Source organism: Mustelus asterias, unplaced genomic scaffold (genome assembly GCF_964213995.1).
Source record: "Mustelus asterias unplaced genomic scaffold, sMusAst1.hap1.1 HAP1_SCAFFOLD_201, whole genome shotgun sequence".
NCBI lineage: Eukaryota > Metazoa > Chordata > Chondrichthyes > Carcharhiniformes > Triakidae > Mustelus > Mustelus asterias.
The window spans coordinates 22,750-48,477 of record NW_027590192.1 but is presented as its reverse complement, the minus strand read 5'-3'; the positions used below and the strand labels follow the sequence as shown (position 1 = coordinate 48,477).

Genomic DNA, 25,728 nt, shown 5'->3' with positions numbered 1-25,728 from the left:
AGGGGAAAGGCTGGAAGACCCGGACAGACAATGGTCAGTGCGCCGGCTTTGTCCGGGCCCCGCCCCACACCCGCACATGCGCATTTACCCTAAAAACTCGCACATGCGCATTTTTGATTCACTGTCTAGCTCTGGCCAATGAGAAGAGTTGGAGGACCGGAAGGCCTCAGGTTTCCCAGCCAATCGGAGCGTGGCTTTTTTGCGTGAATGAAGATAGGGCATCAGACAGACTGAAACTTCCTCCTGTTCCAACATCTGTGAGTAAAACACTTTGTTTTCTCCACCTTTCCATTTCTTTTCTCATTCTGGGGGAAATTGGGGACTTGCAGCAACTGAAGGGAAAGGAAGTGAATCCAGGGAGGCTGCAGACTCTGGAAAGGTTGGCCCAGGTCTCTCTCTGTTAAAGACATTGACATCCTTTGCTCCCTCAGCTTGACACATTGATTTGTCTGGCTCAAAGGTCCCTTTCCTAATGTTCACAATTAAAGGGCTGGTTTCCCCAGGAAATATCTGACATTTAAGGGGACTGTAAATTAATATAGATTAGAGATATGTTCAGTATTGTCATATGGCAAGATTAGACATGTATGGTTCTGCAGTAATGTACATTTATTATTATTTCTAATCTGTAATATCGTACGGTCGTGTGACATTAGTGTTTCTTTACGAATTTTTTAATCTCAAAATCATGATCCTGCTGTTGTAAATAAACCTTTCAGTTTTTTTTACATTATGGCACCGGCTTGTCTACAAAGAGTCCTTTATTTGCTCCTTAAGTGGCTTATATAGAGGTTGTTTGTTTTTACTTTGGGATTTGTGGATAAAAAACTGGTTGCAGGTCAGGTGACAGAAGTTCTTTCATTTTCACTTCTGAGATGCAGTTTAGTTTTAGAAGGGGCATCACGCTGAAAAGAGACGTCTCTCTCGCTTTCTCTCCCCTGTTTTATTTGGAAATTCCGTTGGTTATCTGAAAGCAAGGTCTTGCCTTCCTGAAGAAAATATTCTGCTGTTGATGGGTTAGGCATTATCTTGGTTGTTTTGTTTTGTTTGTAATTGCTAAAAGTTCTTGCTAATTTTCTTACGAAACATGTTAACTATATTCTTAAGTAAACTTTGTGAAAAGGTGGGTCATTTGAATCATACCTGAAGTGAAACATTTCATGCCAAATTCAAGATGTAAAACGTATGATTCAGGCCGGTTCCATAAAACATTTTGGAGTTTCTAACCTGAGCCCTAACATGTAGCTACGGGATATATTTCCAGTAATAGAGTCATTACAGCACAGAAGGAGTCCATTGGACCATTTGGGTCAATGCCGACTTTCTGTCAGTGTCGAGTGGATCCCATTCTGCAGCACCTCCAATTTCATTTCCAAGTTATTGATCATCTCTGCTTGGACACCCTCACAAGTAGTTCAAGATCATGATCAATTGTAGCCCCCTGTATCTTAGCCAACTGAAACAATTCTATCCATTAAACATATTTTTAGGCCCGTAATAGAGACATATATCTGTCTGGCCGCCTGCATGGAGATTTTCAGCTCTCTGTGTCCAGGGCAGGAAGCAGTGAGCATGGATCTGTCAATCAGCCTCAATCAGCACCTTCAGGAGAATTGGGAGGGTGAATATTAGATACAGCAGAGTGAGAATGGAGGGAGAGTGTGTGGGATGGAGATTCACAGCTTTTGGGGAATGAGAGAGGAAACAATGTTCCATAGAAACTAGAATTGTCTGTTCTGAATTTCTAATCTGTGCTGACTGTGATGACTTTTGTAAACTCCTTTCACAGAATATGAGGTGGTGAGGATTGACAGACAGAAATCTCGAACAAATGTCATGTCAAATTCTGACAGTCATTCAGTTCATCTGGACGTGAATACCATCGGCCTTTCAATCTAAAAGGAGAAATATTTTTCTGTTCTGTCTGCTTCAGACTTTCTTTTTGCATAAATGTGACTGGAAAAATGCCGTGACACACATATACCCGAGTGAGAGTGTTCCAGTGCACTGACTGTGGAAAGAGCTTTAAACAGTTACACAGCCTGAAAATACATCGCAGCATCCACAGTGGGGAGAGACTGTACCCGTGTTCTGTGTGAGATTGAACTAATAGTTTAACCTGGAGAGTCACAAGGACACCCGCACCATGGAGAAACTGTGGAAATGTGGGGACTGTGGGAAGGGATTCAATTACCCATCTCTGCTAGAAACTCATCGCCGCAGCCACACTGGGGAGAGACCATTCACCTGCTCTGATTGTGGGAAAGGGTTTACTCAGTTATCCAGCCTGCAGATACACCAGCGAGTTCACACTGGGGAGAGGCCGTTCACCTGCTCTCAGTGTGGGGAAGGATTCACTCAGTTATCCCACCTGCAGAGACACCAGCGAGTTCACACTGGGGGGAGACCGTTCACCTGCTCTCAGTGTGGGAAGGGATTCAGTCAGTTATCCAACCTGCAGACACACCAGCGAGTTCACACTGGGGAGAAACCGTTCACCTGCTCTCAATGTGGGGAGGGATTCACTCGGTCATCCCACCTGCGAGTTCACACTGGGGAGAAGCCATTCACCTGCTCTCAGTGTGGGAAGGGTTTCAGAGCTTCATCTGCCCTGCTGAGGCACCAACAAGTTCACGAGTGATTCCAGGGTTGGATTCTGCTGTTATTGTTTCTGCTCTCAATTACATCCAGGACTGCATTTTGTTCATTCTCAGGTAATGAACCTGGATGAATGTATCTAATTTCTATGTGATGACCCTAGTGATTGTAAGTAAGTTCAGAATACCTGGTTACTCAAATTCCTGAGCTGTACACCCCACCTACTGAGATATAGAAAAATAATGTTCAGCAGAATGGGGAAAGCTCCGTGCTGTCAATGGTTGGATCATTCCTTTTGAGGTTCACATTGCTATGAAACTAGTTTTATAGCAGGAAGACACAACTCCTCCACACATCACAGACAGGCTGCTGAGTCAGTGACCTTCCTTTCTCAAAATAGGTGGCAAAGCTGTTCCTCCAATTTGCGACTCTGTCTCTGCAGATGTAGCAACATCGGGAGAGACAGAATCTGTGATTGGAGGAGATGGTCCTCATAGTTTCTGTCTCTCCCATGTACAGGGTGATTTTTCTTCCAGTAGTTCCACCCATGACAGAATTTCCACGGCCCTTTTGAGGGTGAATTCACCCTCCACAGCCATGTATTTTGAATCCTGGTTCTGAAATATTCTCACTCTGGGCTTAAGGCTTCCTGGCGTCATACACAGATTTAGATCTTACCACCGAACAGTGCCAGAAGACTGGAAGATAGCAAATGTTGTCCCTTTGTTCATGAAGGGGAGTAGGGACAACCCTGGTAATTATAGACCAGTGAGCCTTACTTCTGTTGTGGGCAAAGTATTGGAAAGGATTATAAGAGATAGGATTTATAATCACCGAGAAAGGAATAATTTGATTAGGGATAGTCAGCACGGTTTTGTGAAGGGTAGGTCGTGCCTCACAAACCTTATTGAGTTCTTTGAGAAGGTGACCAAAGAGGTGTTTGAGGGTAAAGCGGTTGATGTGGTGTATATGGATTTCAGCAAAGCATTTGATAATGTTCCCCATGGTAAGCTTTTGCAGAAAATACAGACACAGGGGATTGAGGGTGATTTAGTGGTTTGGATCAGGAATTGGCTAGCTGTAAGAAAACAAAGGTGGTTGATGGGAAATATTCATTCTGGAGTTCAGTTACTCGTGGTGTACCGCAAGGATCTGTTTTGGGGCCACTGCTGTTTGTCATTTTTATTAATGACCTGGATGAGGGCGTGGAAGGATGGATTAGTAAATTTGCGGATGACACTAAAGTCGGTGGAGTTGTAGACAGTGTGGAGGGAAGTGGCAGGTTACAGAGGGACATAGATAAGCCCCTCCATACCAGGCAACATCCTGGTAAACCTCCTCTGTACTCTCTCCAAAGCCTCCACGTCCTTCTGGTAGTGCGGCGACCAGAACTGGGCGCAGTATTCCAAATGCGGCCGAACCAACGTTCTATACATCTGCAACATCAGACCCCAACTTTTATACTCTATGCCCCGTCCTATAAAGGCAAGCATGCCATATGCCTTCTTCACCACCTTCTCCACCTTTGACGTCACCTTCAAGGATCTGGACTTGCACACCCAGGTCCCTCTGCATATCTACACCCTTTATGGTTCTGCCATTTATCGTATAGCTTCTCCTTACATTATTTCTACCAAAATGCATCACTTCGCATTTATCAGGATTGAACTCCATCTGCCATTTCTTTGCCCAAATTTCCAGCCTATCTATATCCTTCTGTAGCCTCTGACAATGTTCCTCACTATCTGCAAGTCCTGCCAATTTTGTGTCATCCACAAACTTACTAATCACCCCAGTTACACCTTCTTCCAGATCGTTTATATAAATCACAAACAGCAGAGGTCCCAATACAGAGCCCTGCGGAACACCACTAGTCACAGGCCTCCAGCCGGAAAAAGACCCTCTGTCTTCTGTGACCAAACCAGTTCTCCACCCATCTAGCCGCCTCCCCCTTTATCCCATGAGATCCAACCCTTTTCACCAGCCTACCATGAGGGACTTTGTCAAACGCTTTACTAAAGTCCATATAGACGACATCCACGGCCCTTCCCTCGTCAACCATTCTGGTCACTTCTTCAAAAAACTCCACCAGGTTAGTGAGGCATGACCTCCCTCTCACAAAACCATGCTGACTATCGTTAATGAGTTTATTCCTTTCTAAATGCGCATACATCCTATCTCTAAGAATCTTCTCCAACAACTTCCCCACGACGGACGTCAAGCTCACCGGCCTATAATTACCCGGGTTATCCTTCCTACCCTTCTTAAATAACGGGACCACATTAGCTATCCTCCAATCCTCTGGGACCTCACCTGCGTCCAGTGACGAGACAAACAACCCCAAGTTATCCAGCCTAACATTGGAACTATAATTCCTCATCCCTGGAACCACTTTGATAAATCTCCTCTGCACCTGGTCAAGGAGCCTCACATCCTCCATAATGTGTGGTGATCACTGGTTTGCACAGACCCAGGTATTCTGTGTTCCTGTCTGTGATCTCATCACATACTTACAATTGCACAGTGACATCACCCCTGCTCCCCGGGGATTTGCTCAACTGGGAGATTTTTCTCTGACTCCAGTGCTTCTGATATCTTTCCAGCTGCAGGCTCCAGCAGGAGATTTTAATATTAAAATCAGTTAAATTCTTTCAGAGGTGAGTGTTTGTGACCATTCACGGGCGCGGGTTCTCGTCATAAACCAGGTGTTCGCCTCCATGCTGTGGTCCCGGCTGGTCCCTTTGACCCCTCCCCCTGGCTTTGTAGCCAATATCCAGAGAACCCTCCTGCGGTTCTTCTGGGACAATCGACTGCACTGGGTCCCTGCCGTGGTTCTGCATCTCCCACTTGGGGAGGGCGAACAAGGTCTGGTGTGCCTCCGCACTCAGATAGCGACCTTCCGCCTCCAGGCCCTGCAGAGGTACCTTTACGTTGAGCCCCCTCCACAGTGGTGTGCCATGGCGACGTATTTCTTCCGCCAGTGGCACGGCCTCAATTATGACGTGCAGCTCCTGCATATCGAACTGGGGCGTGCTTCGACCGCCCTGCAGGAGTTGCCCGTCTTTTACCAGGACCTCCTCACTGTCTGGAACACGGTCGACTCGCGACGCAGCTCTCCCCCGTCAGGAGTAGCGGCTCTCGTGCGAGAGCCGCTGCTCAGGAATCCGCTCCTCCAGCCGTATAACTTCAGGTGGCTGGCGGAGAGGAGGGCTGTGGACGCCGGGGTGACCAGAATCGGGGACGTGCTGAGCGCGCGGGGGTGTCCAAAGCCAAAGCCATCCAAGACCTTAGGACGGTCATGCTCGGCCCCAAAAGTGCACGCGGTCTTGAGGCGGCACATGCTTGCGGTGGAATCCCGCCCGAGCGTTCCCCTGTTCGGGCGGAATTCCGCATTGGCCCAAAGCCTCAGCCCCCTCCCCTGGGTGAGGTGCCCCACAGCCTGAGCCGCCTCGCGGAAATGTCATCCGTGCCTTTTTCTACCGCGCAGAGGCGTTTCCTGTGCGGGCTGCTGCTGCACACCCTCCACTACTGCCTCCTCGCCTGTCGCCCGGATACACCTTGGCGGGCCTTGTTGCTGCCGGGCAGTGGAGGTCCTCAGTGGAGGTCCCTCTACGGAGGGATCTCCCCCAATTACGTCGGGGACCTGGGGTGGAGGGTGATGCATGCAGCAGTTCCGCACAACCGTAGGATTCACTGGTTCACGGGCTCCGAAGACTGCCCTTTCTGCGGCCTTGTGGAGTCCGTGGACCATGTCTATGTTGAGTGTCTTAGGCTGCACTCCCTTTCTGTTTTCCTAAAGAACCTTTTGTTGATGTTTTGTCTGCACTTCAGTCCCACGCTCCTGATCTACGGACACCCGGTGCGGAGAGGGGAGGGTCGGGATGGCGACCTCCTCGTGAACCTGCTCCTGGGCCTGGCGAAATGCGCCATTTACCGGTCCAGGCTGCGGGCGATCGAGGGGGCCGTCCATCCTGACTGTCTTCCCCTCTACCGCGGCTACGTTCGCGGCCAGGTGTCCCTGGAGAGGGAGCATGTGGTGTCCACGGGCGAGGTTGACGCCTTCCGCGCCCGCTGGGCACCGCAGGGGTTGGGGTGCATTATTGACCCTAATAATCACATTTTAATTTGATGTTTTTAAGTTTCCTTTGTATTTTGATTTCTGTTCGGGCTGTTCCCCCTCCTTTTTGGGGAGCTGCCCCTTTTACTTTGTCCTGATTTAATCTGAGTTTGTTTACTTGGTTTGGTTTGACCTAAAAAGAGGTCTCTCTGAATGAATATTGAGTACAGACAGACTCAAACTTCCTTCTGTCCCCCACATCTGTGAGTAAAACACATTCTTTTATCCCCCTTTCCATTTCTTTTCTCATTCTGGGGGAAATTAGGGACTTGCAGCAACTGAAGGGAAAGGGAGTGAATCCAGGGAGGCTGCAGACTCTGGAAAGGTTGGCTCAGGTCCCCCTCTCTCTGACTTAAAGACATTGACATCCTTTGCTCCCTCAGCTTGACACATTGATTTGTCTGGCTAAAAGGATGGTCCCTTTCCGAATGTTCACAATTAAAGGGCTGGTTTCCCCAGGAGAAGGCTGACATTTAAGAGAACAATAAATTAATATAGGGCAGAGATATGCTTAGTGTTGTTACATTGTAGATTTGATATATTATTTATGGTTCTGTAACAAAGTACGTTTATTATTATTTCTCATCTTGTAATGTAACACTGAAGCTATGTGATATATTTCCACTCATCGAGTCATTACAGCGCAGAAGGAGTCCATTCAGTAACTCGAATCCATGCCGACTCTCTGTAGAAGAATCCAGTCAGTCCCATTCCTTTCTATATTTCCTTTCCTCCGACAACTTTATTTCCTTCATGTGCCCATCTAATTTCTGAAATATATTAAAGGGGACAGTAAACTAATATCGGACAGAGACGTGTCTGATGGTGTTTTTTATTCATCCTTGGGACACGGGCATTGCAGGCTGGGCCAACATTTATTGCCCATCCCGATTTGCCCTTGAACTGAATGGCTCGCTAGGCCATTTCAGAGGCTGGTTGAGAGTCAACCACATTGCTGTGGCTCTGGAGTCACATGTAGGCCAGACTGGGTAAGGACGGCAGATTTCCTTCCCTAAAGCACATTAATGAACCAGATGGGTTTTTCTGGTCAATCGACAATGATTTCATGGTCATCAGTAGATTCTTAATTCTAGATTTTGTTTTTAAATTCAAATTCCACCATCTGCCATGGTGGGATTCGAACCGGGTCCCCCAGAACATCAGCTAAGTTTCTGGATTAATAGTCTAGCGATAATACCGCGAGGCTATCCGCTCCCCTGTTGTTATATGGTTCGATATATTATTTATAGCTCTGTAATAAAATACACTTATTATATCTGGCTGTGTAATTTTGGACTGCAGCTATATTATATATTTCCAACAATCTCTTCCCTCAGAGAATTGTTAATATCTAGATTTCTCTTCCATAGGGACCAGTGGAGGGATTGAATATATTCAAGGATGAGTTGGACAGTTTTTGAATGACAAGGGAGTCAATAATTATTGGGAACAGGCTGGAAAATGGAGAGAAAGCTCAGATGAGGAAGGATTTCTTCACTCAAGGATGTGGTGATGTTTTGGATTCTCTACCCCAGAGGACTATAGAGCCTCAGTCATCAAGAATTTTCAAGAGAGGGATTGATAGGTTTCTAGATATTGAAGATATCGATGGATATGGGGGACAGTGTGGGGAAAATAATGCAGAGGTAGATCAACCAATAATCTCAATGAATGGTTGAGCAGATTCGATGGGCCGAATGCTGACTGCAGCTCCTATTTGTTCTGATTTCTGTGCTGGACAGGAAGCAGTGAACATGGATCTGTCAATCAGCCTCAATCAGCACCTTCAGGAGAATTGGGAGGGTGAATATTAGATACAGCAGAGTGAGAATGGAGGGAGAGTGTGTGGGATGGAGATTCACAGCTTTTGGGGAATGAGAGGGGAAAGAATGTTCATTAGAATCATAGAATTGCTGCATCTTATCAACCGTCCCTGAGCTTTCACAATGAATCCCACTTCTGAGGCCACCCTTATCTCTGACTTGTCTGTACTGCTGGCAGTCTCACAAAGCAGCTGCCTGTGTGCTGATACGGGAGGCCCTGCTGGGCAGGTTTAATGCTCCATGACTGTGTCTTTAATGAATGCTCCATGAACTAGAAATGTAGATTTGAATTTCGATCATATTCTGAATTGCGATGTTTTTTCTAAATTGACTTACAGGATATTAGACAAGGAGAAATCAGACAGAAATCTCCAACATCACATCGAGATCTGACAGAGTGACTCGATTTCTTGGGACCTGAATATCATCGGCCTTTGAATCTAACAGGAGAAATGTTTGTTTGGCCTCTTGGCTTCAAAAGATTGTAAACATCGCTGTGACGAGAAATGCACTGAGATACACACACCCGAGTGAGAGTGTTCCAGTGCACTGAGTGTGGAAAGAGCTTTAACCAGTTACACAGCCTGAAAGTGCATCACAGCATTCACAGTGGGGAGAGACTGTACCCGTGTTCTGTGTGAGATTTAACTGATTGTTTAACCTGGAGAGTCACAAGGACACCCGCACCATGGAGAAACCGTGGAAATGTGGGGACTGTGGGAAGGGATTCATATCCCCATCTCGGCTGGAAATTCATCAACGCAGTCACACTGGGGAGAGGCCGTTCACCTGCTCTGTGTGTGGGAAGGGATTCACTCAGTTATCCAGCCTGCAGAAACACAATCTCACTCATACCAATGAGAGACCATTTAAATGCTGTGACTGTGGGAGTGGTTTTAAAAGCTCTCAGGTACTGATGATGCACCAGCGCATTCACACTGAGGACAGACCGTTCAGCTGCTCTCACTGCACAAAGAAATTTAGAACTTCATCCAACCTGCAGATTCACCAGCGAGTTCACACTGGGAGAGACCGTTCACCTGCTCTGTGTGTGGGAAGGGATTCACTCAGTCATCCAGCCTGAAGACACACCGAGTCATTCATACCAATGAGAGACCCTTTGAATGCTCTGACTGTGGGAATGGCTTCAAAAGCTCTCAGAAACTGATCGTCCACCAGCGCATTCACACTGAGGAGAGACCGTTCAGCTGCTCTCACTGCACAAAGAGGTTTAGAATATCTTCAGCATTGCTGAACCATCAGCGAGTTCACACCAGGGAGAGACCATTCAGCTGCTCGGTGTGTGTGAAAGGATTTACTCAGTTCTCCAGCCTCCGCAGACACAATCTCACTCACACCCAGGAGAGACCCTTTAAATGTTCTGACTGTGGGAGTGGCTTCAAAAGCTCTCATGAACTGATTACCCACCAGTGCATTCACACTGGGGAGTGACCGTTCACCTGCTCTGACTGTGGGAAGGGATTCGCTCAGTCATGCAACCTACGGGTACATCAGCGAGTTCACACTGGGCAGAGACTGTTCACCTGCTCTGACTGTGGGAAGGGATTCACTCGGTCAGCAAACTTGGTGAAACACCAGCGAGTTCACAAGTGATTACAGTTCTGGGATTATTCTTGTGAATCTTTCTTGCCCCTTCTCCAGTGCCTTTATTTCCTTAATCTAAATGGAGATCACAATAGAACATAGAACAGTACAGCACAGGAACAGACCCTTCAGCCCACGATGTTGGGTCGAACATGATGCCAAATTAAACTTATCCGTTCTGCCTGCCCTTGGTCCATATTCCTTGCATATTTATGTGTTTATCTAAACGCCCCTATCGTATCTGCCTCCACCACCTGTGCTGCAGCGTGTTCCAGACACGACCACTCTCTGTGTAAAGGAAAAACTTGCCCCTCACATCTCCTTTGAACTTTCCCCCTCCCACCTGAAGTGCATGCCCCCTAGTATTAGAAATTTTAACTCTGGGGAAAAAGATTCTGACTGTCAACCCTATCTCTGTCTCTCATAATTTTATAGACTTCAATCAGCTCTACCCTCAATCTCTGCAGTTTCAGAGAAAACAACCCTAGTTTGTCCAGCCTCTCATTATAGCTCATCCCCTCCAATCCAGGCAGCATCCTGGTAAACATCTTCTGCACCCTCTCCAAATCCTTTGCATCCTTCCTGTAATGTAGCAAACAGAATTGAATGCACGATTCTAAGTGCGGTCTAACCAAGGTTTTATAAAGCTGCAACATGACATCCTGAATAAAGGATGTCAGACTCAATAAAGGCAAGCATGCCATCTGCCTTCTTTACCACCTATCTACTGGTGTGACCAATTTCAGGGAGCTCTGGACTTGAACCCCAAGATCATTGCTGTTCAGGGGTCTGCCATTAACTGGATACTTACCCTTAACATTTGATCTCCCAAAGTGCAGCACCTCACACTTGCCCGGATTAAACTCCATCTGCCATTTCTGCGCTCATATCTGCAGCTGATCTACATCCCACTGTATCCTTTGACAACCTTCTACATTATCTACAACTCCATCTAGCTTTGTGTTGTCTGCAAACTTACTAACCCACCCATCCACGTTTTCATCCAAGTCATTTATATGTATCCCAAATAGCGCAGGTCCCAGTACGGATCCCTGCAGAACACCACTCGTCACGGACCTCCAGTCAGAAAAACACCCTCCACCACTATTTTCTGACTTCTATGGGCAAATCAATTCTGAATCCAAGCGGCCAAGTCACCGTGAATCCCATGCATCTTAATCTTCTGGATGAGCCGACCATGAGGGACCTTGTTGAAAGCCTCACTAAAATCCATGTACACAACATCCACTGCTCTACCCTCAATGGTCACCCTTGTCAGCTCCTCAATAGAATCAATCAAGTTAGAAAGATGTTGACATTGCTGCCAGTGTAGTCTGGTGATGAAAATATAGACTGGTTCAGTGAAATGTAGGTAACAGGTAGAATTGATATCTAATGAGGACTTTAGCAAGGGAGGTGTTGCATAAGGTTAAATCTCATGGGATCCAGGGTGAAGTAGCTAAATGGATACAAAATTGGCTGGATGATAGAAGACAGGGGGTGGTTATAGAGGGTTGTTTTTCAAACTGGAGGCCTGTGACCAGTGGTGCACCACAGGGATCAATGCTGAGTCTACTCTTATTAGTCATTTATAATAATGATTTGGATGAGAATATAGGAGGCATGGTTAGTAAGTTTGCAGATGACACCAAGATTGGTGGCACAGTGGACAGTGAAGAAGGTTATCTCCGATTGCAACGGGATCTTGATCAATTGGGCTAGTGGGCTGATGAATGGCAAATGCAGTTTAATTTAGATAAATGTGAGGTGATGCATTTTGGTAGACTGAATCAGGGCAGGACTTACTTAGTTAATGGCAGGGTGTTGGAGAGAGCTATAAAACAAAGAGATCTAGAGGTACATGTTCATAGTTCCTTGAAAGTGGAGTCACAGGTGGACAGAGTGGTGAAGAAGGCATTCAGCATGCTTGGTTTCATCGGTCAGAACATTGAATACAGGAGTTGGGACGTCTTGTTGAAGTTGTACAAGACATTGGTAAGGCCACACTTGAAATACTGTATACAGTCTGGTCACCCGATTATAGAAAGGATATTATTAAACTAGAAAGAGTGCAGAAAAGATTTACTAGCATGCTACCAGGCCTTGATGGTTTAAGGTATAAGGAGAGGCTGGATAGACTGGGTCTTTTTTCCCTGGAGCGTAAGAGACTTGGGGGTGATCTTATAGAGGTCTAAGTAAAGTAAGGTTTATTTATTAGTCACAAGTGGGCTTACATTAACACTGCAATTAAGTTATTGTGAAAATCCCCTAATCGCTGCACCGCGGCACCTGTTTGGGTACACTGAATGAGAATTTAGCATGACCAATGCATCAAACCTGCACATCTTTGGATTGTGGGAGGAAACTGGAGAACCCGGAGGAAACCCACGCAGACACGGGGAGAATGTGCAAACTCCACACAGACAGAGGGCATAGGTTTAAAGTGAGAGGGGAGAGATACAAAAGGGTCCAGAGGGGCATTGTTCATTGTTCCACAGGACCAGGCTGAGGAGAAGGCAGTTGGTTTGTTCACTACATTTATTTATTTATTTTAAGTTAAAGTTGTGTAAAAAATCGGAGGTTTTCTTTTAAAACAGGAAGTGGGCCCAGCAGGAGTCTGGGAAGGTTTTTGGAGGGTTTAAAAGTAGGCCGCACTTTTGAGCGGGCAGCGTCGTTAGCGGGCAGCAGAGTGAGCAGGAGGCAGAGTGAAAGTTGTAGGGCTTTGGCTCACAGGGCTTAGGCAGAAAGGGCGAGCAGGGGTGAGTTGAATTCATTTTTTGCTGTTTCTACCTGGTACTGGCAAGGTATCTAGAGGGGATGGGCGTGAAGGCAGTGCAATGTTCCTCTTGCACTATGTTCGAGGTGAGGGACGACGTCAATGTCCCTGCTGATTATACCTGTGAGAAGTGCATCCATCTGCTGCTCCTCCAAAACCGTGTAAGGGAACTGGAGCTGGAGTTGGAGGAACTTAGGATCATTAGGGATGCAGAGATGGCCATAGACAGAAGCTTCAGGGATACAGTTACTCCGCGGAATGAAAATAGATGGGTGACGGTGAGAGGGGCTGGGAAGAAGCAGTCGGTGCAGGGATCCCCTGTGGTCGTTCCCCTTAGCAACAAGTATTCCGCTTTGGATACGGTTGAGGGGGACGACATACCAGTGGTGAGCCGCAGTGAGAGGATCTCCGGCACTGAGTCCGTCCCTGTGGCTCAGGAGGGTAAGGAGGAGAGCGGGAGGGCAATAGTTATTGGGGACTCGTTAGTTAGAGGGATAGATAGGAGGTTCTGTGGCAGCAAAAGAGACTCGTGGATGGTTTGTTGCCTACCGGATGCCAGGGTCCGTGACGTCTCGGACCGTGTTTTCCGGATTCTTAAGGGGGAGGGGAAACAGTCACAAGTCGTGGTACACATTGGTACCAACGACATAGGTAAGAGAAGGGACGGGGATTTAAAACAGGAATTTCGGGAGCTGGGCTGGAAGCTGAGAGCAAAGACAAAACATGTGGTCATCTCTGGTACGCTACCGGTGCCACGTGATAGCGAGTTGAGGAACAGGGAGAGAGTGCACTTAAACATGTGGTTGCAGGGATGGTGCAGGAGGGAGGGTTTCAGATACGTGGATAATTGGAACACGTTCTGGGGAAGGTGGGACCTCTACAAACAGGACGGGGTGCACCTGAACCAGAGGGGCACCAATATCCAGGGAGGGAAATTTGCTACGGCTCTTCAGGGGGATTTAAACTAATTTGTCAGGGGAGTGGGAAAAGGAGTTGTAGTCCGGAAGTCAGTGTTGAGGGTGGTGAGATATTGGGGAAGGTATCAAGGTCAAGGGTGGGTACCGGTAGACAGGAAGATGGGTTGAAGTGTGTCTACTTCAATGCAAGGAGCATCCGGAACAAGGTGGATGAACTTGGGGCGTGGATTGCTACTTGGGACTACGATGTTGTGGCCATTACGGAGACGTGGGTAGAACAAGGACAGGAATGGTTGTTGGACGTTCCGGGGTATAGATGTTTCAGTAAGTGTAGGGAAGCTGGTAAAAGAGGTGGAGGAGTAGCATTGTTAATCAAGGATAGTTTAACGGCTGCGGAAAAGCACTTTGAGGGGGATATGCACACAGAGGTAATATGGGCTGCAGTTAGAAACAGGAAAGGAGCGGTCACGCTGCTAGGAGTTTACTATAGGCCCCCAAATAGTAATAGAGATGTGGAGGAAGAAATTGCTAAGCAGATTATGGATACGTGTGGGGGTCACAGGGTAGTTGTCATGGGGGACTTTAACTTTCCAAATATTGATTGGAACCTTTGTAGGTCAAATAGTTTGGATGGGGCACTTTTTGTGCAGTGTGTGCAGGAGGGTTTCCTGACACAATATGTGGATAGGCCGACAAGGGGTGAGGCCACATTGGATTTGGTACTGGGAAATGAACCGGGCCAAGTGTTAGATTTGGTTGTGGGAGAGAACTTTGGAGATAGTGACCACAATTCGGTGTCTTTTGTTATTGCAATGGAGAGGGATAGGGCCGGATGGCAGGGCAAGGCTTACAATTGGGGGAGAGGTAATTATGATGCGATTAGGCAAGAATTAGGGGGCATAAGATGGGAACAGAAACTGTCAGGGAAAGGCACTGATGAAAAGTGGAACTTTTTCAAGGAACAAATACTGGGTGTCCTTGATAGGTATGTCCCTGTCAGGCAGGGAGGAAATGGCCGAGTGAGGGAACCGTGGTTCACAAAAGAGGTGGAATGTCTTGTGAAAAGGAAGAGGGAAGCTTATGTAGGGATGAGGAAACAAGGTTCAGATGGCTCGATTGAGGGTTACAAGTTAGCAAGGAATGAGCTGAAAAAGGGGCTGAGGAGAGCTAGGAGGGGACATGAGAAGTCCTTGGCGGGTCGGATCAAGGAAAACCCCAAGGCTTTTTACTCTTATGTGAGGAATAAAAGAATGACCAGGGTGAGGTTAGGGCCGGTCAAGGACAGTGGTGGGAACTTGTGTATGGAATCAGTAGAGATAGGCGAGGTGATGAATGAATACTTTTCTTCAGTGTTCACCAAGGAGAGGGGCCATGTTTTTCAGGAAGAGAAGGTGTTACAGGCTAATAGGCTGGAGGAAATAGATGTTCGGAGGGAGGATGTATTGGCAGTTTTGAATAAACTGAAGGTCGATAAGTCCCCTGGGCCTGATGAAATGTATCCTAGGATTCTTTGGGAGGCGAGGGATGAGATTGCAGAGCCTTTGGCTTTGATCTTTGGGTCCTCGCTGTCCACGGGGATGGTGCCAGAGGACTGGAGAGTGGCAAATGTTGTTCCTCTGTTTAAGAAAGGGAATAGAAATGACCCTGGTAATTATAGACCGGTTAGTCTGACTTCGGTGGTTGGTAAATTGATGGAAAAGGTCCTGAGGGATGGGATTTACGACCATTTAGAAAGATGCGGATTAATCCGGGATAGTCAGCACGGATTTGTGAAGGGTAAATCGTGCCTCACAAATTTGATAGAATTTTTTGAGGAGGTAACTAGGTGTGTTGATGAAGGTAGGGCGGTTGATGTCATATACATGGATTTTAGTAAGGCGTTTGATAAGGTCCCCCATGGTCGGCTTATGATGAAAGTAAGGAGGTGTGGGATAGAGGGAAAGTTGGCCGATTGGATAGGTAACTGGCTATCTGATCGAAGACAGAGGGTGGTGGTGGATGGAAAATTTTCGGACTGGAGGCAGGTTGCTAGCGGAGTGCCGCAGGGATCGGTGCTTGGTCCTCTGCTCTTTGTGATTTTTATTAATGACTTAGAGGAGGGGGCTGAAGGGTGGATCAGTAAATTTGCTGATGACACCAAGATTGGTGGAGTAGTGGATGAGGTGGAGGGGTGTTGTAGGCTGCAAAGAGACATAGATAGGATGCAAAGCTGGGCTGAAAAATGGCAAATGGAGTTTAACCCTGATAAATGTGAGGTGATTCATTTTGGTAGGACAAATTTAAATGTGGATTACAGGGTCAAAGGTAGGGTTCTGAAGACTGTGGAGGAACAGAGAGATCTTGGGGTCCATATCCACAGATCTCCAAAGGTTGCCACTCAAGTGGATAGAGCTGTGAAGAAGGCATATAGTGTGTTAGCTTTTATTAACAGGGGGTTGGAGTTTAAGAGCCGTGGGGTTATGCTGCAACTGTACAGGACCTTGGTGAGACCGCATTTGGAATATTGCGTGCAGTTCTGGTCACCTCACTATAGGAAGGATGTGGAAGCGCTGGAAAGAGTGCAGAGGAGATTTACCAGGATGCTGCCTGGTTTGGAGTGTCGGTCTTATGAGGAAAGGTTGAGGGAGCTGGGGCTGTTCTCTCTGGAGCGGAGGAGATTGAGGGGAGACTTAATAGAGGTTTATAAAATGATGAAGGGGATAGATCGAGTGAACGTTCAAAGACTATTTCCTCGGGTGGATGGAGCTATTACAAGGGGGCATAACTATAGGGTTCATGGTGGGAGATATAGGAAGGATATCAGAGGTAGGTTCTTCACGCAGAGAGTGGTTGGGGTGTGGAATGGACTGCCTGCAGTGATAGTGGAGTCAGACACTTTAGGAACATTTAAGTGGTTATTGGATAGGCACATGGAGCACACCAGGATGGTAGGGAGTGGGATAGCTTGATCTTGGTTTCAGATGAAGGTCGGCACAACATCGTGGGCCGAAGGGCCTGTTCTGTGCTGTACTGTTCTATGTTCTATGTTCTAGGGGCAATTTTTTCACAGAGGGTGGTGGGTGTCTAGAATGATTGCCCTTGAATGGAGTGACTTGCTCAGCCATTTCAGAGGGGCAGTTAAGATTCACCCACATCGCTGTGTGGGTCTGGATTCACATGTAGGCCAGACCGGGTAAGGATGGCAGATTTCCTTCCCTAATAGGGAGCATTAATAGGGTGAACTGGACAGGTTTTTACAACAATTGATGACAATTTCATGGTCACCGTTACTGAGACTAACTTTATATAATTCCAGATTGATTCACTGAATTCAAATCCCACCAGCTGCCTGTCCCCAGATCCTTTGCTGGGTCTCTGCATTACTCGGCCAGCGACATTCCCACCACCTCCCCCTGAATGGAATATTCCACAAACCCTTAGTTAAACAGGAAGGAGAAAAGAGAGGCTTTGACCTTTGGATGACCTCATCATGAACTAAAGAAACCTTAAAGCTGACCATTCTGTAAAAGTTTGAAAACTTTATTTTTATAAAACACAGAGTAAGAAACAGGTGAAAAGTAACGATGGACGTTGTGACTGACATCAGAAACATTGATTGACCGGATAAACACTCACTACATCACAGAGCGATCTTCAACCATTAAAGAATTGACCCACAATAAGGAATGAGAGAGCCTTATAAAAAGGGGCAGGAGTTTACACAGAGAGGTGACACCCACAGCTGCTCAGGATGATGGAATTCAGTTCAGGAAGGGGATAAAGTGAGAAGCTTTTGTGATTCAAGGCAGAAGTATTGAACAATCTGGAATCAGTGCTTCTCGAGTTTGCTGACCAGCCGAACACTTCAATTAATCTCATCATAAAAACTCCCAGTGTAAATAACATGGGTTTGACTGACAAATGTTGAAGTGTTGATTTAGACCCACAAGTTTTGACTTCCCATTTGAGCCTGGGGCTCCTTTCTGTCTCTATTGCTCGTGTCAATGATAGCCAGGCAACGGAGCTGAGGGCTGAATTTAGCTGCAAATAACGGGGCCTGCGCCCCAGTTGGGAAACTGCCCTGGGCGTCGCACTAACAGAGAGACAGGAAGCTGCTGGAGAACTGACTGGGAAATGGGCCTCCAACCAATCAGGGCACCGGAGGAGGTGACCGGGGCTGATGGTGACGTGACCCCCCAGGGTTCAGTGTCCCTGTGTCCAAAGCGGGGAGTCACAGGAACAGGGGACAGAGGAGCTGAAGAGAATCCAGTTGTGTCCAGAACATTGTGAACATCCCTTTACTCTGGTTGTCTTTGATCCTCAAGTCATTTTCTGTTTGTTTTAACCATGTTCTGTTTCATCAATAAACTTTTATCAGTAAAAATATTTGATTGTTCTGGGCATTTCATGATGAGATTGATGCACTTTAGGGAAAGTGGGTGAGAGGGGTTGGCAGGCTCTTTAACAGAAAGTGAGTCCCTCTAAGGTAATTGGCAAAGGAGCCAGAGGGGGAGATGGGATTTTATTTTTGACACAGCGATGTTGGAAAATGGGGTTCAGGGAGTCAATTAACCCTTTCTCCCCTTTTCCCAAACTCTGAAATGATTGCCAGTGATAACCCTTATTGGTGACAGTGGTTAGATTTTATTCAGTATCAATAAGAGCTGACACAGGCTAATGTCTGAGCAGTCGTATCAAAGTGCAGCAGCATTACCATTACACTCTGGGTAGAAGCAGCATCTCCACGGAAATGCTCCCTGCTCTGCCCCAGATGCCATGGCACCAGTCAATGCAATATGTAAAACCTCGACAAATCTCTGTGCTCGGGGAATCCCTTCTTATACTTTTTTACATCACAAAGTCTATGGAGACTGATTTAACCCAATCATTACCGAGCCAACGTTTGAACGGATCAATTACAAAACCTGTCATTGAACCATCTGTACCTGCCCAAGCCACGTCAAACTCTCAAACAATTGTCTTCCCACGCTCCGTCCCTGGTACAGGGAGTCAGCATTCCCATGCCAAACAGTGAAAACATGGTGGCCTTGACACCCAGGTGTCATCCAGGATTCAAGGCACTCTTGTTTTCTCTGTCCTCTGCATTTATATTGAATTTAATTGTTTATCTCCCTGTTCCCACACAGCAAGTCATCTGTTTTCAGCTCTGCTGGATTTCTGCTGAAGTTTGGCCCCTTTTACACCTTTCAGATCAATAAAACATTTGGTCAATGACCCAAACCACAATTTCCCATCCTGTCACCTGTCAACCATCCTTACCCAGAGCGTAATCACAACAGGAATAAAAACAGGAGAAGTGTAACAATCAAATTCAATATAAATGCACAGCCAGTCATAGATTCACTAATTAGCAAGAAAATCCCAAGTAGGGGATCTCCCAGGATTCTTAAAGTCCACACCTTGAAGGGGAGGAAAATTATGTCGCTGACCCTCACTCAATTTCACTCCATTATTTTCCAGTTTTGTTCTGGCCCCGCCTGGGGTAACATCTGATCGATCTTTTTTGCTTCTGAAGGAGCACCGTGAGTTCTAGGTTACTTGTACATAAGGACAGATGCTTCAAGCAACAGATCAAGCATGGATGTAAAAGATTCTCCAGCTCTCTCTTTACCCCTATCCGAGGTGTGGACAGTTCTTACTCTGTATTATTTCTTCCAAGCCCTTAATTGTCCTAATCTATAATATTATCATTTTACCTTTCTTCACTGTGTGTCCATGTGCAGTGTGTTTAATTGGATCCTGATTGTTTTGAACTCAGTTTCTCTGGAGTGTGTTTCAATGCCTTGATGATGTCACAATGTTGTCTCAATCCCCTGGCCACATTAACCATTTCATCTCCTGCTGTGTCTCAAGTAGCTGTGTGTGTTTGGGACCCGCTCTTCACTCCATCTCACCATGAATTTAGGCTTGTTATTTTTCACATGTAACAAATCACATCTGTGCACTCACTCCGGTATCCCAAAATCATGTCACACATTGTTAACTCTCAGATGTGCTGACGAAAGGATCAAAGTGAGTGTCTGTCTTTCTTATCTCCCCCTGTTATGGTGCTGATATTTCATGCAGTGACCAGGCTTTCAAATGTGGATTTCTTTAAAACAAAGTTCATGGATGTCGGAGTGTTTCACAGACCAAATATTATGCTGGCCTTCACTGATTTACAACTCAGCTAATACAAAGAACAACATGGCAGTACGGTGGCACAGTGGTCAGCACTGCTGCCTCACAGCACCAGGGATCCAGGTTTGATTCCTGGCTTGGGTCACTGTCTGTGTGGAGTTTGCACATTCTCCCTGTGTCTGCGTGAGTTTTCTCCAGGTGCTCCGGTTTCCTCCCACAGTCCAAAGATGTGCGGGTTGGGTTGATTGGCCATGCGAAATTGACCCTAGTTTCTGGGGGATTAGCAGGGTGAACAGGTGGGGTTACGGAGAAAGGCTGGGATTATTGTCAGTGCAGGCTCGATAGGCTGAATGGCCTCTTTCTGTACTGTTGGGATTCTATTCTATGAATATAATGAAGCAATGTAATGGGCATCTTGTTGATTTTCAGCCTGGGTGAATACAGTGACCTGGAGTTTTATGACCCTTTTGGAATTGTTGGGTGGAGCCTGATTGAAAGTCAGGTGCTGTCTTTGGACAGTTTTTTTTTTAACAGGAGAAAGTTTTAGTTTCATTTTGTCACAAGCTGTCTGGACTGCAAACTGAAAGCAGTGTTTGTCGTCTCTCTCTCGAGAATGAAGATTCCGCTGCCTGAGAGTTGCCAGCTGGAACATAGAAGCAAGCAGTCTCTCTCTCTCTCGGTTTTGGAAGTTCCAGGACAGGGAAGGCAGAGTTTGAATTCAACATTTTAAGCGCTAATTCACAGCAGGTGTTAAAAAGCTGCCAAATCCAGCATCACGTGAGCAAACCTGCTTTCTGTGCAAAACCTAGAATGGGGTGTATATTTGTAGGGATTATTTGATTTGGAACACTAAGCTGCACTGGTTGATATAAGAAAGATCATGGTTGCTTTTTATTGCAATTGGTAAAAGTTATGCTATTTTTTCTAATTATATTTTAACTGTGTTCTTAAATTAACTTTGTTTGATAAAAGCTTCCTAGTGGGTCACTTGAATCGTACCTGGAGTGAAACACCTTACACTCACTCGAGTGCAAATCTTATGGCTCGGCTGACTTTGTAAAACACCTTGGATTTCTGACCTGGATCATAACACATTTCACCCACACCCAAGGTGAGTTATTCCAATTCCTTTATTGTCCAGGACAATATGTTTGCAATATTTTCAAAACAGAAATTCGACCTGCACATTTGATTTCAGGTATTAACATATTCTGTTAGTTTGTTCTTTATTGTCAATGTCAGGCTGGGGTTGTTCCCCCTGGAGCAAAGGAGGTTGAGGGGAGATTTGATAGAGGTGGACAAGATTCTGACAGGTTTAGATAAAGTGGACAAAGAAAAGCTGTTCCCATTAGCTGATGGGACAAGGATGAGGGGGACATAGATTGAAGGTTTTGGGTCAGAGATGCAGGTGGAGATGTGATGAAGAATATTTTGATGCAGCGAATGGTAATGACCTGGAACTCCCTGCCTACGAGGGTGGAGGAAGTGGAGACAATAAACAATTACAAAGGAAATTGGATGGACATTTGGGGGGTTTCAAACAGAAATTCTGACTAAATATCTCTGAACTTCCTAACACCCGGTCACTCTGTGATCTTTGTGAAATTGAAAACCAGGTATTTGCAACAAGACTGAAAGAGCATCGGTCCACTGGAGGCAAAGTCGTGAGACCGGCCAGTCCAGCAGAAAGAAACCCTCCGACCCTCCCCATTGACCAACTGTGAGAATGAACAAAATGCAGTCCTGGTGTAATTGAGAGCAGAAACAATAACAGCAGAATCTAATCCCCATATTCACTAGTGAACTTGTTGGTGTGTCAGCAGGGTGGATGAATCACAGAATCCCTTCCCACACTGAGAGCAGATGAACAGTTTCTCCCGGTGTGAACTTGCTGGTGTGATTGCAGGATGGATAACCGAGTGAATCCCTTCCCACACACGGCGCAGGTGAATGGCCTCTCTCCAGAGTGAACTCGCTGGTGTCTCCGCAGATTAGATAACTGAGTGAATCCCTTTCCACACTGAGAGCAGGTGAATGGCCTCTCCCCGGTGTGAACTCGCTGGTGTGTCTGCAGGTTTGATAAATCAGTGAATCCCTTCCCACACTGAGAGCAGGTGAACGGTCTCTCCCCAGTGTGAACTCGCTGGTGTGTCTGCAGGTTTGATAAATCAGTGAATCCCTTCCCACACTGAGAGCAGGTGAACGGTCTCTCCCCAGTGTGAACTCGCTGGTGTGTCTGCAGGGTGTACAACTGAGTGAATCCCTTCCCACACTGAGAGCAAGTGAATGGTCTCTCCCCAGTGTGAACTCGCTGGTGTGTCTGCAGGTGAGATAACTGAGTGAATCTTTTCCCACATGCAGAGCAGCTGAATGGCCTCTCGCCTGTGTGAACACGCTGGTGTTTCTGTAGGTTGGATGACTTACTGAATCCCTTCCCACACTGAGAGCAGGTGAATGGCCTCTCCCCAGTGTGAACTCGCTGGTGTGTCTGCAGGCTTGATATCTGAGTAAATCCCTTCCCACACTGACAGCAGGTGAATGCACTCTCACCAGTGTGAACTTGCTGGTGTCTCTGCAGAGTGGATGAATCAGTGAATCCCTTCCCACACACCCAGCAGGCGAACGGCCTCTCCCCAGTGTGGCTGCGCCGATGAACTTCCAGTAGAGAGGGCGCTTTGTATCTCTTCCCACAGTCTTCACATTTCCACGGTTTTTCCATATTGTCGGTCTCCTTGTATCATTGGAGGTCAATCATTTGAAGCCTTGTCCACACAGAACACGGGTACAGTCTCTCCCCACTGTGAATGCAGCGATGTTTTTTCAGGCTGTGTCACTGGTTAAAGCTCTTTCCACTGTCAGTGCACTGGAACACTCTCACTCGGGTGTGTGTTTGTGTCCCGGTGTTTTTCCAGTCACACTGCTGCTTAAAATCTTGCAGTAGACAGACCGGTCAAACATTTCTCCTTCCCATTCAGAGGCTAAGGATATTTAGTTTCCAAGGAATCGAGTGACTCTGTCAGATCGAGATGTGATCGTTAAGATTTATCGGTGTGATTCCTCTAATATCCTGTGAAAACAATTTACAAAATTCATCAGTGTCAGTACAGGATAGAAATTCAGAACAGACAATTCTAGTTTCTATGGAACATTCTTTCCTCTCTCATTCCCCAAAAGCTGTAAATCTCCATCCCACACACTCTCCCTCCATTCTCACTCTGCTGTATCTAATATTCACCCTCCCAATTCTCCTGAAGGTGCTGATTGAGGCTGATTGACAGATCCACGCTCACTGCTTCCTGTCCTGGACACAGAGCTGAAAATCTCCATGCAGGCTGCCAGTCCAAAAGAAATATGGCTACATTCTCGACTAAGAATGTTTTAACTGGATTGTTTCAGTGAGTGAAGATACAGGGGGGTTGTGATTGATGATGATATTGAACTTGCTGCCAACGTGGGTGATCATAGAGTTTTACAGCATGGAAAGAGGCCCTTCGGCCCATCGTGTTTGTGCCGGCCATCAAGCACCGTTCTATTCTAACCCCATTTTCCACACGTGATGTGTAACCTTGCATATTATGGCATTGCAAGAGTTTATCTAAATTCTTCTTAAATGTGATGATGATTCCCACCTCTACCACCCTTTCAGGCAGTGAGTTCCAGATTCCCACCACCATCTGAGTGGAAAAGCTTTCCCTCTCATCTCCTATAAACCTCCTGCCCCTGAACTTAAATCCAGGCCCCTGGTTATTGACCTCTCTACTAAAGAGAAAAGTTCCTTCCTCTCCCCCCTATCTGTGCCCCTCAGAATTTTATACACCTCAATGTTAGGCTGGATAACTTGAGGTTGTTCTCCTTGGAGCGAAGTAGATTGATTGAGGTGTACAAGGGTACATGGAGGTGTCAAAGTTTACATGCTCTGTTTACACGTGGACAAGCTCTGACTATGGGTCATCCAGTCTCGAAACGTTGGTTCTATTCTCTCTCCACAGATGATGTCAGATCTGCTGAGATTTTCCAGCATTTATTGTTTTTATTTCCCTTTCTATTTCCTTCTCTGTCACCGCTCTGCCTCATCAATAAGACATTGGGACTCAGAGGGTTGATGCAGTTTGATGGCCAAGTTGTCTCCATTCTGAACACTGGGGAACAAGCTCCTCCCACTGATTGACAACATTGCCCTCTACAGACATGGCGGCCGCACATGCGCACTGCTGCCTATTGCCCCCAATAAAAATGGCGAACGTTAACCCGGGACGAACATGAGGAACTGCAGGCCTGCTCGGTGCAAACTGGGTCCGGGAAGCTCTCTTCCGCATTTTGCGACTCTCACAACATGCTTACGCAGCGTTTCCACCCACCTGGACGATCCATTGCTCTCTCCGTAACGCCAATCACCTCGAACAGATTTCCGAGCCCAAAATAAAAACCGTTTTCCATCGCCATTACTCACACTGCGCATGCTCGAGTCAAAGGTGGCCCCGCCCCTCGTTCGCTCCTATTGGTTGGAGGACCAACTGCTCCAGATCGGTCCTCCAGGTCTGCCCCCTCTTCCCATTGGTCCACGCTGCCGTCAATCAGCTGGGCATTGTGACGGTGACTTGCTGCTTGTCCAATAATCAGTGACAGAGTCTGAGTGTAACAATGACACACACAGGCTCCAATACAATCAGAGTGGGGATGGAGCACAGAGACAACACAGCAAAGCACTGACTTACTCTCAGTGTAACAAATACAATGTTTGATCAAATAATAAGAGTCACGTTGCAGTATGTAAGTGAACACATCATTTGATCCAATGTAATGGTAATACAGTCAGTATCTAGTGCACCCTCACCAAAGTTTAAGTTTCATTTGATACTGTGAGTGAGTCATGGTATATTGATATAATGTATTTAAATTTCGATGTGTGTTACTCTCCCACTGTCAGTATCAAACAATAACCTGTCTGTTATTCCAATTCTGCTGTATTTTACAACTGCAGCTCCTGGGGCTGATTGGAGTCTGGTATAATAATCACAAAGGTCGGTTTCAGTGTCTCTGAGGTCATTTTAACTGCAGGTAATCTGACATTAAGGGAGACAAGAGGCCCAACAAACATTTGATTATAATAGGAGGACAAAGTGTAAGGGAACAATGATATTTTAAGGTGTCTGTGTTATGGTGAGTGTCACTGGGAGGTGAGTGATAAAATACAAGTGGAAACATCATGACAGAGACACATGTGACTGACTCGGCCTGACTGAGAGCTGTTATACTCGAGGCGAGAATAATGAGGACATGTGGATCTCCTGAGATTTCTGATATCTGAGGTGTATCTGTTAGAGGAACTGAAAATAATCAGTTCCTCCTCATGGTTATCTCCAGTTCTCAAGTTACACAGACACACAGGAAAGAGATCTGACAGCTCATCAAACCCAATATTTTAATCTTCTGTTTGAGACACATTATAACCGAAAAGATCAAACATTAAAACCTTAGGAGAGAAACATTCAGAATGTCACAAAGATGAGTGAACTGTCCAATTAATCCCATTCACCATAACTCTGCCAATTTACCTTCTGCAAGTATTTATCCAATTCCCTTTGAAAGCTACTATTAAACCTGCTTCGAGCACCTGTCAGTTTGTGCATTCCAGATCATATCAAGTTATTGTGCAAAAAATTCTCCTTATCACCCCCTTCAGTTCTGTTGTCAATTATATTAAATCTCTGTGTCCTCTGCTTACAGACCCTCCTGCACCGAGGAAATCGATTCTCTCCATCGACAGACTTC

At 46.3% G+C, this 25,728-nt stretch overlaps 2 protein-coding genes across 2 annotated transcripts in view; one reads left to right on the top strand and one right to left on the bottom strand.

Moving 5' to 3' along the window:
- Positions 1-25,728, bottom strand: part of LOC144485636 (uncharacterized) — a 77,327-nt gene that overhangs the window by 46,215 nt on the left and 5,384 nt on the right. Inside the window, exon 2 of the mRNA XM_078203739.1 lies at positions 21,912-22,611. Within this exon, the coding sequence (XP_078059865.1) occupies positions 21,912-22,611 (700 nt within the window). The remainder of the gene's footprint in view (positions 1-21,911; positions 22,612-25,728) is intronic.
- On the top strand, positions 202-10,329 carry LOC144485632 (uncharacterized). The gene is made up of 3 exons (XM_078203733.1): positions 202-257; positions 1,790-2,714; positions 8,877-10,329. Exon 2 carries the CDS (start codon positions 2,147-2,149, stop codon positions 2,639-2,641), a length of 495 nt encoding a protein of 164 aa, XP_078059859.1. The 5' UTR covers positions 202-257; positions 1,790-2,146; the 3' UTR covers positions 2,642-2,714; positions 8,877-10,329.